The sequence below is a fragment of the Neltuma alba genome, unplaced genomic scaffold (genome assembly GCF_004799145.2).
Source record: "Neltuma alba isolate B1F8T4 unplaced genomic scaffold, ASM479914v2 tig00013127_pilon, whole genome shotgun sequence".
Taxonomy (NCBI): Eukaryota; Viridiplantae; Streptophyta; class Magnoliopsida; order Fabales; family Fabaceae; genus Neltuma; species Neltuma alba.
This window is the reverse complement of record NW_021637446.1, coordinates 1-16,282: the sequence shown is the minus strand read 5'-3', so window position 1 is coordinate 16,282 and position 16,282 is coordinate 1. Positions and strand designations below refer to the sequence as shown.

The window sequence follows — 16,282 nt, the reverse complement described above, 5'->3', positions numbered from 1 at the left end:
CACATATCCGGTGGAACAAGGCATTGCCATTTGCCAATGGCTACATCTTTTTCTTACTTAGGCTGACACAATACCCCAATACTTAAGCAAACGTGTGTAGAGAAGCGTTCGGCATGGGTGTCCTCATCAACCAAATTAAAAGCATCTTTGAACAATATTAATAGGTCTAGCACAAAATCGTATTCCCCCGAGTTCAATACTTGGTGATAACATCGCCTTTTTCCTGGTATCATATTTTTATATCCAAGTTCAAAGGCCCCGCATTAATTATCTCCACCGAGTTTGGCTCTTTCTCTCAACCCCCCCCCCCTTTTTAAGTTCAATGCATAGAACCAAGACTCTCCGTACACATTTTATCCACTTTTGGGTGAGCTTTTAATTTGACCTTTTTCTTTTCGCTTTGCTGCTCTCAACTTTTCTCTCTATTTCGAGACCATGCTGTATATCTACAAGACTCAATCATGCACGTCGCAGCTTTTGTACCAGAGATAGATTATATATGAGATGTGGCTATGTATATATCGCAAGAGAGTTATCCGATCGGTACATTAGGTATACAATAATTTCAGAAAAGTTGGATGAATGAGAGTTTTAATTGTGCGAGAGGATCAATATTACCAGCCAGGACCACCAAAACAGATGAGGATAACTGAGAGTACAACAAGATATTGCCATCTGGGTCGTTATGGGAATGACGCGTTGGCTGAAGCATGGCCTTGGCTCATTGCTTTTCTCTTATCTGTGGTTAAGAATGGAGCATCACTTCTTAACGTCGTTGATTTTACCTAATGATATAGAGAAGACCACGTCACGTGGCTTCCTTTCATTCAAAGTTTGACTCTCTCTGATACTTACGTGTCTAGCTGGCTCCTAGTTAGCCTTTGCAGAAATCATTGTTCTCAGGAACACAATACCAGTGATATTGATTTTTTCTTTTTTCGTTCAAAGGTATTTTTCTTTTGATATAACAATTGGTGGCAAAATGATCGTTATATGCTCCAAGTAACATATATAGTCTTCGGAGACAAAAACATAGAAAATGTCATGGTCTTTAACAATAATGGGTGTGCCGTACGTAAGTTACTGATCCACGAGAACTAATATGAATGCTACCTACCTCGCATAGGACCGTGATTGAGCAACTTCTACTTGAATTCATACGCAAGTATTTCGTCATTCTTTGATCATAATAATAGATTGAGAGAATATGAATCTTGCTGGTTTAGATTAGAATAATGTCTCTCATTTGTGGTGAGCAAAACCAACTTATCTGCAGAAATGCATATATCAGTATTTGACAGGGCCAGGTTTTCTCAGAATTAATGGCGATGGAACAAAAGCCCTGATGGATGTACAGATGTGTGTAGGATATTTAATATTGAGCTCCGAGATTTACTTGTTATAATTGTTTTTGTTAACTAGGTTTTGGTGAATAGAATAATTACATGTGTATATCAGAAATATCTCATATGATGAGAAAGTTTCCTTTTGAATTAAGAAACACCAGAGTGGCGAGAATGGAAAGGACTGGTGTATGGACCACAGAGAGGGCACTAACGATATTTTGAGGCTATGGTATTTTCCAAATCCCAATCAAGGAAGTAATAAGTGGCAGTGCACAGAAAATTGAGAGAGATAGATAATTCCACTTGTTTCTTTACTTTCATGATTGCCAAGTGGACCAATCGGCGAAACCCACTTGTGGGGTCCTTGTAATTTCTGGCTGGAAATTCTGTGTTAGAGACGAATATGCTTTTTCAAATTTTATTTTTCTTGCTGGTTTGGTAAGGACTAATAAGCGAGGGGAGATCACTGAGGAGTGATTTTGATTGGGAATAAGAAGAGGGAGCATCTTCTTTTACACGAACATCCACGGGAACTCGTTAGTGGTGCGATTGATGATATGGAGAAAAGCAGGCCCCCCAGCAAAGTGCCATGGACACTGATTATTGGGTATTTGACTTTTCAATCCAATGCTCCATTTTCACATACTAGTCCCCTTGCCTTTTGTCTTTGTCTTTGTCCCTTTCTAAATGCTCTATGTCCCTTTTATCCTGTCTACATACATAATTAAACCATCCTTTCCTCCATCTCTCCTATAATTGCTGCTTTCTTTCCATTTTTATTGATAAAAATCTATCTCAGATATTTAACATCAATCTGTATGTATTTGGTCAGTTGTTCATTTATTATCGGTAACACAAGTTGCTGACCCACCTGTCCCTCCTCGTGCCATGGTATTTTTTTTTGGGACAGAACAGCTGTGGCTTTTATAATCTTATTCATGTACGTGGAAGTGGTGCAGTCAAAAGGGCATTTGGTAGAAGCTGAGCATGCAAAATTTGTGGCGTAGTAATGCTGATACAGAGGGCATTAGGACAAAGCTCATGCTGCCACTAATAATTGTGGGATTTGGGGGGGGGGGGCTGTGGGGGTCAGGTAGACACGTGTCGACAGGTCATCTGAAGGAGTGTGATCTCAGAGCACCGCCGCCATCAATGGGGGAAACGGACAAAATGGAAGTGTGGGCGTGTGAACATAGGGGCTGCTTTTGCTATGAAGCTGTGAGAGATGGACCCCGCTTTTGGAAATTTTAGAAACTGATCCCCCCCCCCCTTGCTCGTCCTGTGGTAATCTCCAATTGGCCCCACCACACGACAAATTTCCCACCTCCTTATAACCCCCTTCCCTTCTTCCCATCCCAAAACTTTCAACTCTCTCCTCTTCCTCTGTTGTGATCATAACATTATGGCCAGCCCACAGTCTAATTTACCTCCTGGTTTTAGGTTTCACCCTACTGATGAGGAGCTCATTCTCCACTATCTCAGGAAGAAGGTCGCCTCCATGCCCTTACCCGTCTCCATCATTGCCGAGGTTGATATCTACAAGTCTGATCCCTGGAACTTACCTGGTACTCTTTCTTCTTCTTCTACTCAATTGTCTCTCACACAGACATACATACATATATGGAGTTTTATGATGACCTGTTGATGAGTATTGCTTGTGTGTATAACAGAGAAGGCAGCGTTTGGGGATAAAGAATGGTACTTTTTCAGTCCCCGTGACCGCAAGTACCCAAACGGGGCGAGGCCAAACAGGGCAGCTGGTTCAGGGTACTGGAAGGCGACGGGCACTGACAAGACGATAGTGGCATCGTTGCCTGGAGGAGGAGCGACGGAGATCGTGGGGGTGAAGAAGGCCCTAGTGTTCTACACTGGAAAACCCCCCAAGGGCGTCAAGACCAACTGGATCATGCATGAATATCGCCTCCTCGACAACACCAGAAACAGACCTGTCAAGTTCCATGACTGCTCCATGAGAGTAAGTGATTCCCATCACGAAACCATTATCTGTTTGATTTTATTCATCGTCCCCTCATTTCTTCTTCCTTTCTGGCTCATGGCAGTTGGATGACTGGGTTCTTTGCCGAATTTACAAGAAGTCCAAATATGCAGAATCTCCCACTGCAGAAGCAGAAACGACCTTGGTGGCTGACCAAGATACCGCAGAAGAGCAGATATTGCCGAGCTCTCAATCTCCCTCTCCTCATCAAAACATTCTGATTCCTCAAAAATCAATGTCTTTCTCGAACTTGTTAGATGCCGCAGACTTCTCCATGTTGAGCAGCTTATTGTCTGACAACTATTCCACCCCACCTGGATTTGAATCAGGCGCAGCTGCTGCTAGTTCTAACTCTGAAACTATCAATCTGGATCAACAATCATCCCAAAACACTCACGCCAACAGCAGTTTCTTGCTTCAGAGGACCCCCCAATTAAATCCCTCCATCCAAAGCATGGAAAACAATATGCACAAGCGTCACATTTCAGGCCTGGATGAGGATATCTCATACCCATCAAAAAGGTATCTCAGCTCTGCTTCCTGCAGCTTCCCTACCAACAATACCAACCAATTCGAGAATCCACAGTGGAACTTCCTCCTCAAGCAGTCGTTGTTGAACCAGCAGTTACTTCCGGGGCCTCATCTTCGCTTTCAGGGATAAATCCAAACACTTCTAAAACAATTTTTTCAAGAACACTATCTTAGGTGAGATAAGTAAAATATCTAGAAGCTGAGCCCGCAGGGCAGCGCATCGTCTGATCCATCCGCTCCTTACGTATGGATTAGCACGAAAAGATATTAGGGGTCTCTTTTTTTTTTTTTTTGAAGGAGGTAGCTAGGGAATGAAATGGACAAGAGAACTGTTTAATTGATAAGGAACTGAAAGGGGAGATTCTGGCGTCATGAGTGAGGAGACTGTTTGGGGGGGGGTGGCGGATCAAAAATGATTCGTGCACAAAATTAATTAATGATCTTAATTTGTACGCGTTGGGCTGGCGGGTAAGCTTCAAAAGATACCTGTAGATAAGGGATTGCTGATTGTGAAATGTGATGATATGTGATTCTTTTCCAAGGAAAAGTCCTCAGTTTCTCTGTTTTAGAACTTGATTCTCAACATTATCTCACTATTTCCGTGCTTTGCTTTTGTCATGCAACCATGCGGATGCAAATCCGAATCAGAACCAAACAAATTAAAGAACATGCACGTTCTGCGAGCTAAGAGCACCGAAATATGACTGTGACTAACTAATAAATATAACCGAAGTACCCATGAAAGGGGAGGAGGCTGTGAATAAAAGAAGAGAAGAAGAGGAACGTGGAAAATGGGGAAATTATATTATGTATTGAGTATATTGGGCATGCATTAAGGAAAGCAGTTTCGGAGTTGCTAAGGTTGCATGAATGAGGGGCAAGTAATCCCGAGGGAGCGTGGTGGTGTGGTTGTTGAATAGTTTAAGTGAGCAGTAAACACATGGCATGGGTTCTTCGTGCCTCGGTTCCCATGCGTATTTCTATCTCTCCATTAATTAATTGCCTCCCCTACCCCACCCCTGAGCTCGCACTTGTCTCTTCGCCAAACCCTCTCTCGCACACGCTCTGTCCTATTCGTCATTCAATTTCAACTTATCATTCAATCTATCCTCACTTTGTCACTTTTGTTTTGTTCCATTATTCGACTCACACCCCTTCTTTTTTCCACCCACCAGATTCTTTAAACCAAACAATACAAATTAAGAAAATTAACATTAAAATTATTTTATAAGAAAAGAATCGTGTAAGAATATAATTACCATTCATTGAATTTTTGAATTCCATCATAAAATAAAATATGCCTCGACTAGGTAAGAGAGAGGGTTATAAATTTAACTATGAAATATATAAATAAACAAAACTTAAAACCTTCCTTGGCGGCCGCGACCCTTCATTGGTGGATTACTTGCAACAAAATTTCTATTTTTTTTTGGATTAAATAAATCCGCATCATCACAAACACGATCATCAACAGTTTATAATAAGACTCGACAGGATGGGGTTACTTAGAAATAAAAAAGCATTGGGCCTGGGGTGAAGCCCAACAAGACTGTTCCCAAAGCCCAAGAGGAGGGGGGAGGATCCAAGACGCGTGTCGTTCCTCGTGACATTGTCTAATTGGTTCTTGTTTAGGGATAATTACACAAGCTGATGATTGGGCGAGAATCATGAATGCCCACCGCTTACTCTCTCTTTAGAATAAGAACAACACACAGATTATGAAAAGCTTGTTGCGCAAATTGAACAACACAAGCGCTGTTGTGGTTCCATCAGATCTCTACCCATTTCAACGACCCCCTTCACAATTATGTCACTTAATTAACATGTTCAACGTCTCACCTTACCCAGTCCTCAACCACCAAGGCCCCCATTGAGAACACATTCAAACAAACCTCTTTTCATTTTACGAAATAAAACCTTTTCTTTAATGTAACGTAAAGTTATATTAAAAATACACAAACACCTGGCAAATGGCAAATGGAATAATAAGTTGCCCGCTCCTCTTGACGTTCGTGCGAGGCACGCCGATATCAGTTCAGACCCGCCCCTCACAATGCATACGCTGGCCACGTGTCCACTGATTTCGCACCAGAGGGGCCCACCGTGCTGATCACCATCACGCGGTCTGGTTTCATTTTCACATCGCCGTTCTGCTGTTCCTTTTCTTTCCTCTATCCCTCGCTCATTCGTGTCATCACAAGAAACTGAAAGAAATCCACTATGGAGTTCCCCTTTGGCCATCCCTCGCACCATCACTCCCACCATCACAAGAGGGACGATCAACCTGAAGATTACCCGCCACCGCCATCCAATTTCTCTGACCTCCATAATCCTCCTCCTCCTCCGCCCCCTTCGTTCTACGGCGGTGATCAGCCGCCTCCTCCACCCATACCTCACCCAGCTCAAGTCTACCACACTTCTCATGTTCCATCTCAACCACCTCCCTACAACTTTAACTACTCTGATCTCCCTCCTCCTCAATCGGGTCCCCTCCCCTTCAATTACTCATCCGAGGCACCGCCTCCGCCGCCCCGCGTTCCTGCTTACGCCCCCCGCCCGGCACCGCAGTATCTGTGCACCATGTTTCTCATGAAGTGGAGACGTATGAGACCCACCACACCAATCGCCCCCATTTGCCTTCCTTCGTTCATCATCATACTCATCACGAAACCTCTGCCACTGTCTCTTCCAACAGGCGCACTGTTAGGGTCTTCTCCAGGGCTGCCCCCAATTTCTCCCTTACCATTCGGGATGGCAATGTCGTCCTTGCTCCATCCGATCCCACCGATGACTACCAGGTAGCACTTACCCGCAACTTCGATTCTTACTGATACCTTGGATTTAGCTGCCGGCGTTTGAATTTGGGTATTCCTTTAGCTAGTGTTGTCAGCGTATATTGGGTCCGGCTCTTTGGAGTTTCTGCGTATCTAGGACATTCTTATTTTTCAATTCGGTACAAATTATGAAGATAGGATCATCCCTGAATTTGTTGACTGTCTGACTGACTGATTTGACTGTTCATGCTGTTCATTATTATTGTTGCAGCATTGGTACAAGGATGAGAAGTACAGCACAAGGGTGAAGGATCAAGAGGGGTGCCCCGCTTTTTCTCTGGTCAACAAAGCTACTGGTGAGGCCGTTAAGCATTCCATCGGCGCCACTCATCCGGTAACTTCTCTTTCTCATCAAAGTTCGATTCTTTTGCTGCGCCAGTCAAAGTTATTAGGGAAACCAATCAAGCCATCACATGAGCTAAAATGAATAATATCGCTGGACTGTTCAAAACCGTACCATTTCCTGATGTTATTCCAAGTACCTTTCTAGAATTTACAGTATTGTGTTGGCTTTTCCATTTCCAGCATAATTCGCTTGTGAACTCTGCCTTGACGACTTTTTCTTGATTAGTTGATGATGAGCTCCGTGCAGTTCTATTCATGTTCATTCGACCGAATAGCATGAGCAGTGGACTGTGCTGGTCCAATACTCAAATGTTGAATTCAAAATTTGATGAAATAAAAGTGTCGTATCATTTTCTTCCCTCTTAAAAAAAGAAAATTTATCCGCATCAATGTGCTTTCCGTACTGATTTAGGTCTTGGAATGTGATCAGTGATTTCTCTTGTGCATGCTCCTTCCTGTTGCGTCGTGAGAATAAGCAGAGGCCCTTTTTTTGCTTAAAAAAAGAGTCTTTCGTAAATGTCTTGCAGGTTCGACTGATACCTTACAAGTCTGATTATCTTGATGAGTCAGTTCTGTGGACTGAGAGCAAGGAGATTGCTGATGGTTATAGAGCTATAAGGATGGTTAACAATGTTCATCTTAATGTGGATGCTTTCCATGGTGATAAGAGGTCTGGGGGTGTTCATGATGGCACAACTATAGTCCTCTGGGAGTGGAACAAAGGTGATAATCAGCTCTGGAGGATCGCATCCTACTGTAAGTCTTTCCGAGACCTAAAAAGAAATTAAAAAAAAAAAAAAATCTTTCTACGTCTTCTACTTGCTTAATAACTAACTATAATATATTCCAAATTCCTTTACCACCATCCCTTCATTGGTAGCTTATAACCCTGATCGGAAATAGCTTCAGTTTTTATCAATGCTTGATAGAACTAGGATTTATCAACAATTGACTAAATCACTGGTGAGCAGTATTATGGGTTAAAGAAATAGCATTTATATTTATGGTGGTGATTAAATGCAGGAGAACGAACTAAATTTATTGGAGAGAATGCCGTGCCCCTCTGAAGGTGCAGTATCTTTATGAACTCAAGATGCGACGACTGCTAGCTCTGCTGTTTGAGTGACATTTATGTCTGGTATCTTATGCATTTACAAATGGTTTTTGCTGCATTTACATTTATCAATTACCTGTCTGTGTGTGACTGGTGGGAGAGCTGTAGCTGTGTGTACACATGATGCGTTGAGCTGTTACTGTTGCTACTGGGATGGAACTGGTGTTCACTAATTATTATTTCCGTTACCATCTTACTATTAAGCTGATACGTGCGGGTTAGGGTAAACCACTAATTTATCTTTATTTGTCAGAAACAGTTTTCGTAATTTTCTTTTTGAAAATTGATCATTAAGATATGAAATAACCAAATGAGGTTGGGATGGGAAGAGTTCATTCAGAGGATAGAAGAACTCCGATTTGATACAAAATACAAAGCAAATGTGTCATATACATGATAAGTCAAAATCCACGTGCATGTGTAGAACAAAGGAAAACATCAGCAAAACATAGAAAAATGAGCAGAGAGCTTTTGGAGATCATAGAAGATTGAATTAAGGCTACGTTTAGTAGAAAGTATTGAAAATGAAGAATTGAAATTGGAATTGCAACTGAGAAAATCTATCAAAAAAGTACTTAGTATAAGAAATTAATTGTTATATGGGATTAATCAAATCTATGTATGTGAGGTTGGAGAATACTATAAAGAGAAGTGGTATCTCTCAATCCCATCTCTATGGGTTTGTCTAATCGCATATATTAAGTAATTACTCATGCTAAATATTATTTTAATAATTTTTTTTAATTGTAATTCTAATCTCAATCTTTCATTTTTAATATTTTGTACCAAACGGGATCTAAGATCATTAGGAAAATAAAGTTTGTAAAATTTTCCTGTACCGCTCTGATACAATTCGTGTTTGAAATTTTAGACGCGCAAAAGCTGGTAATATGGTGCTTCAATTCACGTGACACGATGGGGAGATACAGAGAGACAGAGAGAGCTTGACTTTGTCAACCTTGAACTTCTTGCTTTTGAAACCGAGACAATCTGGTTGCTTCTACGCTAGCGTTCATGGCTTGGGAATGTTGTCTTCTTTCCCATTACAAGCGGCGATGGAGTCGGTCCTTTCCTTTGGATTAAATTCATTGAATTTTCAATTACTTATAATCTTCTGGTCCTTTGACTGTACTGCCGTAAATTCTGGACCTCTTTTCCCCCCGATATTACATCAGTTGTTATCATTTACTCTTCCGATAACTAATCAAGCAAGGTTCTCACGTGTCTCTTGTATCTGCAAGATGATCAAAACGAAAATTTTTCAGCATAACTTATAAAAAAAGAAAAAATACGGGATTATTTACTGGAATGTACGGTGTTGAGGGAGTCGTCGTCGTTTCTCAGTTTCAAAGAGGAGAACATATCCCATTCGAAAATTATATAGTAATTATTATTTGGTTCTTATCCAAAGGCATAAAAAGAACTTTTGATTCACACAACTTTCATAATTCAGGACCGCATAATCTGCAGGAGCCTTTTACCCGAGTTTAAACGAGTAATGGTCTCGCACACGCCTTCCGAAGTTTCGTATGACTCTTCTTTTTAGTTTTTGAAAAAGTGTAAAGTGTTCTTCGAGTAAAAAAAGAGCGTTTGAGTGAAAATAAATAAATAAAAACAACCTGAGATATAATCCTTACGGAATGATCGGCCTTCCATTTTTGTTAAAAAAAAATATATTAGAAATGAAGATGGGTAGACGTACATCCACGTCCGGGGAAACAAGATTCGTGTCCAGGACGGGAATATTCTTGTAGTAAACTTGTTTGACTGGGTGCCGCGAGTTCGATACTGATTTGGAAATCCCTTGAAAGAAGCATCTGCTTTGGCAAAAATGAAACCAGTGGGCCGTACTTCAAATGAGGCTGTCCTGATGGGCTTCCACATCTGTCCAAAGCTTACCAAATCTTGGCGGATGGTATCTGACTAATCCGTGCCACTCTACATTTTGTTTCCATTCTAATTCCACCGTTTCCCATTTTTCAATCTTACCATTGCAATGAGTTTAATTATCAATGAATCAGGTTTGATGGAAAGGACTAATTTCTCACAAACGAATCAATGTTTGCATTTTTACTGAAAGATATGTCCATATTTAGCGCGTGAAATAAGATTGCCTCCAGAAACAAAAAACTCTAAGGTGAACTCGCTCAAGTCTGAACCCTTCATCGTGACGAATAAGAGCTAGCTCAGAAAAACGTCCCGTGCTGAATATTAGTTTGTCATCACTCGTCTCCGGTCAATGCCTGCAATATGCATGCCTGCCTCTCCAAATTGATAGGAGCCTATCAGTGTGTGATCTCCTGAAATGCCTTCGGCTGGCTGCCTTCTTCTTGTTTTTTTCCTTTTAATTATTTAGGTGGCCTGCGAGGGCCCCGACCACGCCCTGGCCTTCCCTCATCCTGATATGGACACTCTCGTGCCACCTAATTAATCTCCCTTTGTTATTATTATATCTCATTCGTCTCCCGCATGCCTGCCTTGGTTATTTCAAACTGTGAAAACAGAGTTTATCATTTTTAAAATACCATCTTAATTGTTTAAATTATCCCCCAACCAAAAGCAATCCAAAAGCTACAAAGTAAGTAACGTACGTGCCCTGCTGATTCATGGTTTCAGTAAATTCCGCACCCCTTTCGCGTCTCTCCCCGGTCAAATACGCCTGTTTTACCAGTGCCCCACCCACCTCCACACACCCCCGCCATCTTTATCTCTCTCTGCTAAAAACTAAACTGTGATATATGGACAGAGCACTTGCGTACGCACCTACTGATTTGATCTGCCTAATTAAAGACGATGACCTTTATGGGGTGCTTTTTAATATTAATTAACTCATGAGCGTTACAATAGAGGCTTGCCTAATGAAGTTAGGATGCAAAACTACCCACATCTCAGTTTCTGTTCTTTATTCTAGGGTGGCATGATTTAGTCATCTGTGTGAATGAGACTCTTTCTTCTTGACCTAAACTCACACACACAATTAATATAATAAAGTTAAAGGAAGGAGGGCAGGAAAAAAAAAACAGATTTTTTTTTAATCCCACTCGTCCGCGAATGGATATGAATGACACTCTCTCTGTGCGTGGCATGCCCACTTCTAGATGCTTCGTTCCAATTAAATACGATTAGCCAGCAGTCATCTCGATCAGCATTAATAAATCAACCAGTTCCCATTAAATCCAATGATTTAAAGTGAAAACGATGTTCTCTCGGCTACGTATTGCGAATACTAACCTCCACTGCTAATTGTGCAGCCTAACTTTTGTTGATTTTTCTGTGCTAATTAATCTCAGTCCCTTTTGTTTCACAGTTAATTATTCAGGAGAAAACGAAACAGATAACAGTACCATCAAATATTTGACTTTTAGAAACGGGGAAGAAAGGCTATATTTATTTTGTATACACACATGACGGATAGATCAGTATTTATATTATTGGCAATGAGTTGAGCAATGAATATTGAGCAGGAAGGGAGGAAGATGATGAGGGAAATGAATTAACTAATCAATTAAAGATGAAGCTGATATGGAGGACCATTGGGAAATGAAGGAAGAGGCAATAAAATAATGGGCAAGTGTCTGAAAGAGGGCCAACTGTCTCAACCTATGAAACAGTGTTAGGTTTACGAGGATATATGAAGAGGGCCCTACACACTTATCTCAGATTGCTGCGCTTTACGTTAGTAAATCACCAATAATTGCCACCCTCCCCCCAACCCCACAACCTCACTCGCAAATCTCAATGGCCCACCATTTTCCTTTTTTTTTAAAAAAAAAATTCCCCTCCGAATCTTCATGTTTTTTGGTTCCTGATTTTTTTTTGCATATTAGGGAAGGAGATTAAGGATTAAGAGGGAGGAGGCACATGGGCCGGGTCGTTTCCGGGTTAAAATCTGGAGTGGAGTGACGTCAGGGTATGGCAATCCAAGGGTGGAGATTGATGGCGGAGAAGCAATGATTCAGAATAAAGGCGAGGATGTTTTATATGTGGACTTAGGGAGGAAGGAAGCACACGACGGCCAATATTTATGTTTTATATGCGCCGTTTCCATGCGTGGCGTCACAAAACGTCAGACCGTTTTGCTTTGCGATTGCGGTTCAGTTTGGTTTGGCTGTGCATAAAGTCAGGGCCGGTTTAGATGCCCAAGCTAACACTTTCTCCATCCTTCCATTCCAATCCAATCCATCTCCGCTCCTTCTTTTAACAGCGTATTATGACACAATCAATGACTGGGGGAAAAAACTCTTACAGGCAATAAATATTCATAATTATTCAAGAATCAAAATTTGAACTGTATACAAAGTACGCGTACACTTCGCGGTCAAATTTAATATACATATAAACAACCCCTCCACGTGGGCTGTGTGCACATCAAACTGAAATATATATATATATATATATATTGTCTATTTCTTATTTTTTTGACCGGTAACAATATTTTTCGCGTCTGGGTGTGAGGGCAGTGAAGGAGATGGAAATAAGAGATAGATAGGGTACACAGGGGCAGCTTTTTTGAGGATTAAAAAAAGGGAAAAGATAAAAAGGAGCATTAGGATAGATGATGGTTGTTTATGTTGTCTGAGGCAAATAATTAAAAGGGTGGAATCGCTAATAATGATATTTTGTTTTTCAGAGGGATGATGCCTCCGGGGGGGATGGGGTCCACACGCTTTGGTTCACTATATATATTTTAATGAAATTTTTAATTAAAAAGGGAATATATTCCCATTCCGAAAGCGGTGGGGATGGTGGCGGCAGAGTGCCTCCTCTTCTCTTCCCCTATTTAACCTTAATCACATCCTTAATTAATTCCAATCAGACCTGAGAGCAGCCCCAAAAAATACTATATGCTCAATTGATTTCTCAACATTCATAAATGAGCCATCCCATCTCTCACCATTATCGATTTATTCATAAAAAAAAAATAGGCGTTGATTTTTAAGGGAACAGTGATTAAAGAAGCATGCATGAAGGTAGTACAGAGATAATAAACAAAGGCGGGGGATGAGGAAGTCAGTTAATGCGGTTGATAGGGGCATTAAACAAATGGGGAGGAATTTCAATTCAAACCCCCCCCCCCCAAAAAAAAAACGCCTTCGGCAACAACACAAAAAATCCTAATTCCTAATCCCAACTTGGCGTCTCGTCGTTTCATCCCTTCGCCCCTAATCCTCCTTCTTCTTCATCTTCTCTTTTATTTTAAGGCTCTGCTCTATTTATTATTATTATTTTCTTAAATAAACAAAAGTCGCTGATTGTAAGTTGAAACCAAGGAAGCTTCTTCGTGGGATTAAAATAATAAGCAGCAACAGGTGGCTGATCGAAGGCCAATTGTACTGTGGCCCCGAGATTCTCCAACGCGCTTTCACTTTGAACGCAGTATCACCTCACTTGTCTTGGAGTAGTCCTGGTGTGAACGTATCATCCCAGCTCCCTACTAAAAGATAAATTTGTGCATTCCTGTAAACTATTTAATGACATAACGTATCGATAAGGTTAAAAAAAAAAATACTTTCTTCACTTTATAAATAGGATTTGATTAGTATTCCTAACCATCCATACTAATTAATCCTCCTTTTTAACTCTGAACATGCCTTCCCATAAAGTATTAATTTTCCATTTCATCTCGAAGTATTCCAATAATTCATGTGTGTAACTTTAATCTTCATTCATTCTGCTCCACATGAGGATCAGCCGAGCGGAAATTAAACTCCACTCATTGTGATGATCAGACATGTATAGAGCGTGCTGACTCAGCTCGGATCATTTCTTTGGGGTTCAAATAAAGATTAAAGTCGGTCCCTTAATTTGAGGCTGGTACCTGTCACTTCAATCCCCCTTTAACGTTATTAATTAGTTATTTCTTCGCAGTATTCATTTAACTGAATGTGGATGCATATTTTTATCCATTTTCCACGCCCAGCTAAAAATAAAGCTCAGTCTCGTGAGGTCACTTTATATAAAGGATACGATTTCATGTCAAAGATACGAACGTGACTTTAAAGTTCTTGGGAAAAAATTAAAAACGATAGATTCTCGTTTGTTACATAAAAAAGAACAGTTATTCTTTAATCGCATTTCTGCATATGTATATGCAAACTTTACATGTGAATCTCAATATACGTCTGATTACCCCCCCCCCTCGGAAAAAAAAAAAAATCAACGATCGCTCATTTAATTCATACTTGATCGAATTGATTTATGATATATTAGTTATTTGATCCATAAATCCTGTGGACGTAGCTGTATTTTGCTTAGTTTGCTTGGCCCGTGAAACGTCAGAAAGGGACTAAATGGAATTAATTGACCGTTTTGCATTTTGGAAATACTGGGGAATGAAATTTCAAGGAAGTTGCGGAGATAGTGTCAATCCTCAGCTTTCTCCATCTGGATAGTTGCTACTCCGTCCTGTTCATTCATAAGAGACATATTCCAAAACTGTACTAATAATATCAATTCAAACGAGATAATGACAAAGATATAAATATATATATATATATTTGTTTCTCACGGCCCTACCAAAATTCAGCTCTCCCCCCGCCACAGCCTCTCCCAAATTAATTACCACCATTACTTTTAATTCCAGCTGCACATATGACCGATTCATTCCCTCGATTTAATTTTGACCTTATCTTTCATCAGTTGATTAATCAATTCGGAGGGGTATTAATTTTAATCCTAAAATGAAACCAGTAAAAATTAAAAAAAAAAAGAAGAAGAAAAAGAAGATGGAATTACCGTGTGTCGACACATGTAGGCACCACCTTGCCTGAGATGTTGCCATCGTGGAAAAGGACGTCGTTGTTAATATTAGTGAGAAATGAAGAAGAAATTATTGGTCTTCACAGGGCATCTGAAATCAAACATTGAGAAAGTTCGCATATCGTTTTTAACTGCCCCCTACTTCTCTATTATTGACTCGCAGGTGTGAAAGGCCTTTAAACAACAGGAATTGTATTGAACCCACTACCTTTTAGTCATGTGCCATCTTGTACGCACGGAAATATAATTAATCTTCTTTTGCAGAGCCCGTGGAAATCAGTAAGATTCGCCCCCTTACTTTTTTTTTTTCAACGAGGTGCGGAGACAAGTATAATGTAACATGTGCACTGATGTGAAGCAGCCGATCTAGGAGCCAACAACAAAAGAAGAACAAACTAATTAAACTGCCACACACACCTAAAGCTGCTGAATATAGGGAAACTATATACCAGTAAGCAAATACAAAATCAAATTAAACTTGTGCTGGCTAGGTGTTTCTGCAATATTCACACGCACTCTGATACTGAAGCTTTGAATTGGTGAAGATGATGGGAAGGGGGCAGTGAAAATGTGCCCATGTTAGGTTGAAGGTAGCGGATAAAGTTGTTATTGTTCATTTGAAAACAAGCGGGTGGGACCCACCTCCGTAGAAAGGCTGCCCCTTTTTTGCCATTTCTTTCTGGGCATCCGTTTTCAAAGAGGGTAGCTACAGAGCGAAGCTGCCAACTAGATGGGACATACGTCACTCCATTTAAAATTAGACGTATATATCCTTCAAATTATACAAATTTCCACACAGAAAAAAAAAAAAAAACAAGTGGAGGCTTCCCCAGGAAGTGCCTTGCATGCCACGCATCTTACACACCAGCTGAGCTGTTTCTACGCGCTCCTCTCTATTTAAGCCCACCCTCCTCTCTTGATTCTACTTTCTTAAAAGCCCTCTTCTTTTATTATCCTGCCTTTCTCTTCTTATTTCTTCTTTCTTTGTTTCGTTTTTGTGTGTGTATATAATCTGGGTTTTGGTATATACTGTGGGTTTGTGTGATATCTATTTGAATCTTTCATCAAACCCGTCTGTTTGTTTCGTTCTTTTGGAGGACTCGGTCATGGAAGAGCCGGTCGTGGTGAACAAAGGGGAAGATCAGCCTCTGGATTTGCCGCCGGGGTTCAGATTCCACCCCACCGATGAGGAGATCATTACTTGTTATCTCACCGAGAAGGTTCTCAATAGCAGTTTCAGTGCAACTGCCGTCGGAGAGGCTGATTTGAACAAGTGCGAGCCTTGGGACTTGCCCAGTAAGTTAATTTGTCCCTGGCCTTTTCTTTTCGGCACTTGCCGATATATATTATTCATGAA

General features: G+C 40.7%; 1 protein-coding gene and 1 pseudogene across 1 annotated transcript; both read left to right on the top strand.

Annotated features, from left to right (window-relative positions):
* Positions 1-2,712: 2,712 nt before the first annotated feature.
* On the top strand, positions 2,713-4,444 carry LOC114734680 (NAC domain-containing protein 1-like). Its single transcript, XM_028922321.1, has 3 exons — positions 2,713-2,911; positions 3,017-3,321; positions 3,407-4,444. Exons 1-3 carry the CDS (start codon positions 2,749-2,751, stop codon positions 4,001-4,003), a joined length of 1,065 nt encoding a protein of 354 aa, XP_028778154.1. The 5' UTR covers positions 2,713-2,748; the 3' UTR covers positions 4,004-4,444.
* A 1,110-nt stretch (positions 4,445-5,554) lies between these two features.
* Positions 5,555-8,374, top strand: LOC114734681 (ricin B-like lectin EULS3; annotated as a pseudogene).
* Positions 8,375-16,282: the final 7,908 nt, after the last annotated feature.

Coding starts and splice junctions, on each gene's coding strand:
- LOC114734680 (XM_028922321.1), top strand. CDS start 2,749: ATGGCCAGCCCACAGTCTAATTTACCTCCTGGTTTTAGGTTTCACCCT. Junction 2,912..3,016: donor TGATCCCTGGAACTTACCTG/GTACTCTTTCTT, acceptor TGTGTATAACAG/AGAAGGCAGCGTTTGGGGAT. Junction 3,322..3,406: donor TCCATGACTGCTCCATGAGA/GTAAGTGATTCC, acceptor GGCTCATGGCAG/TTGGATGACTGGGTTCTTTG.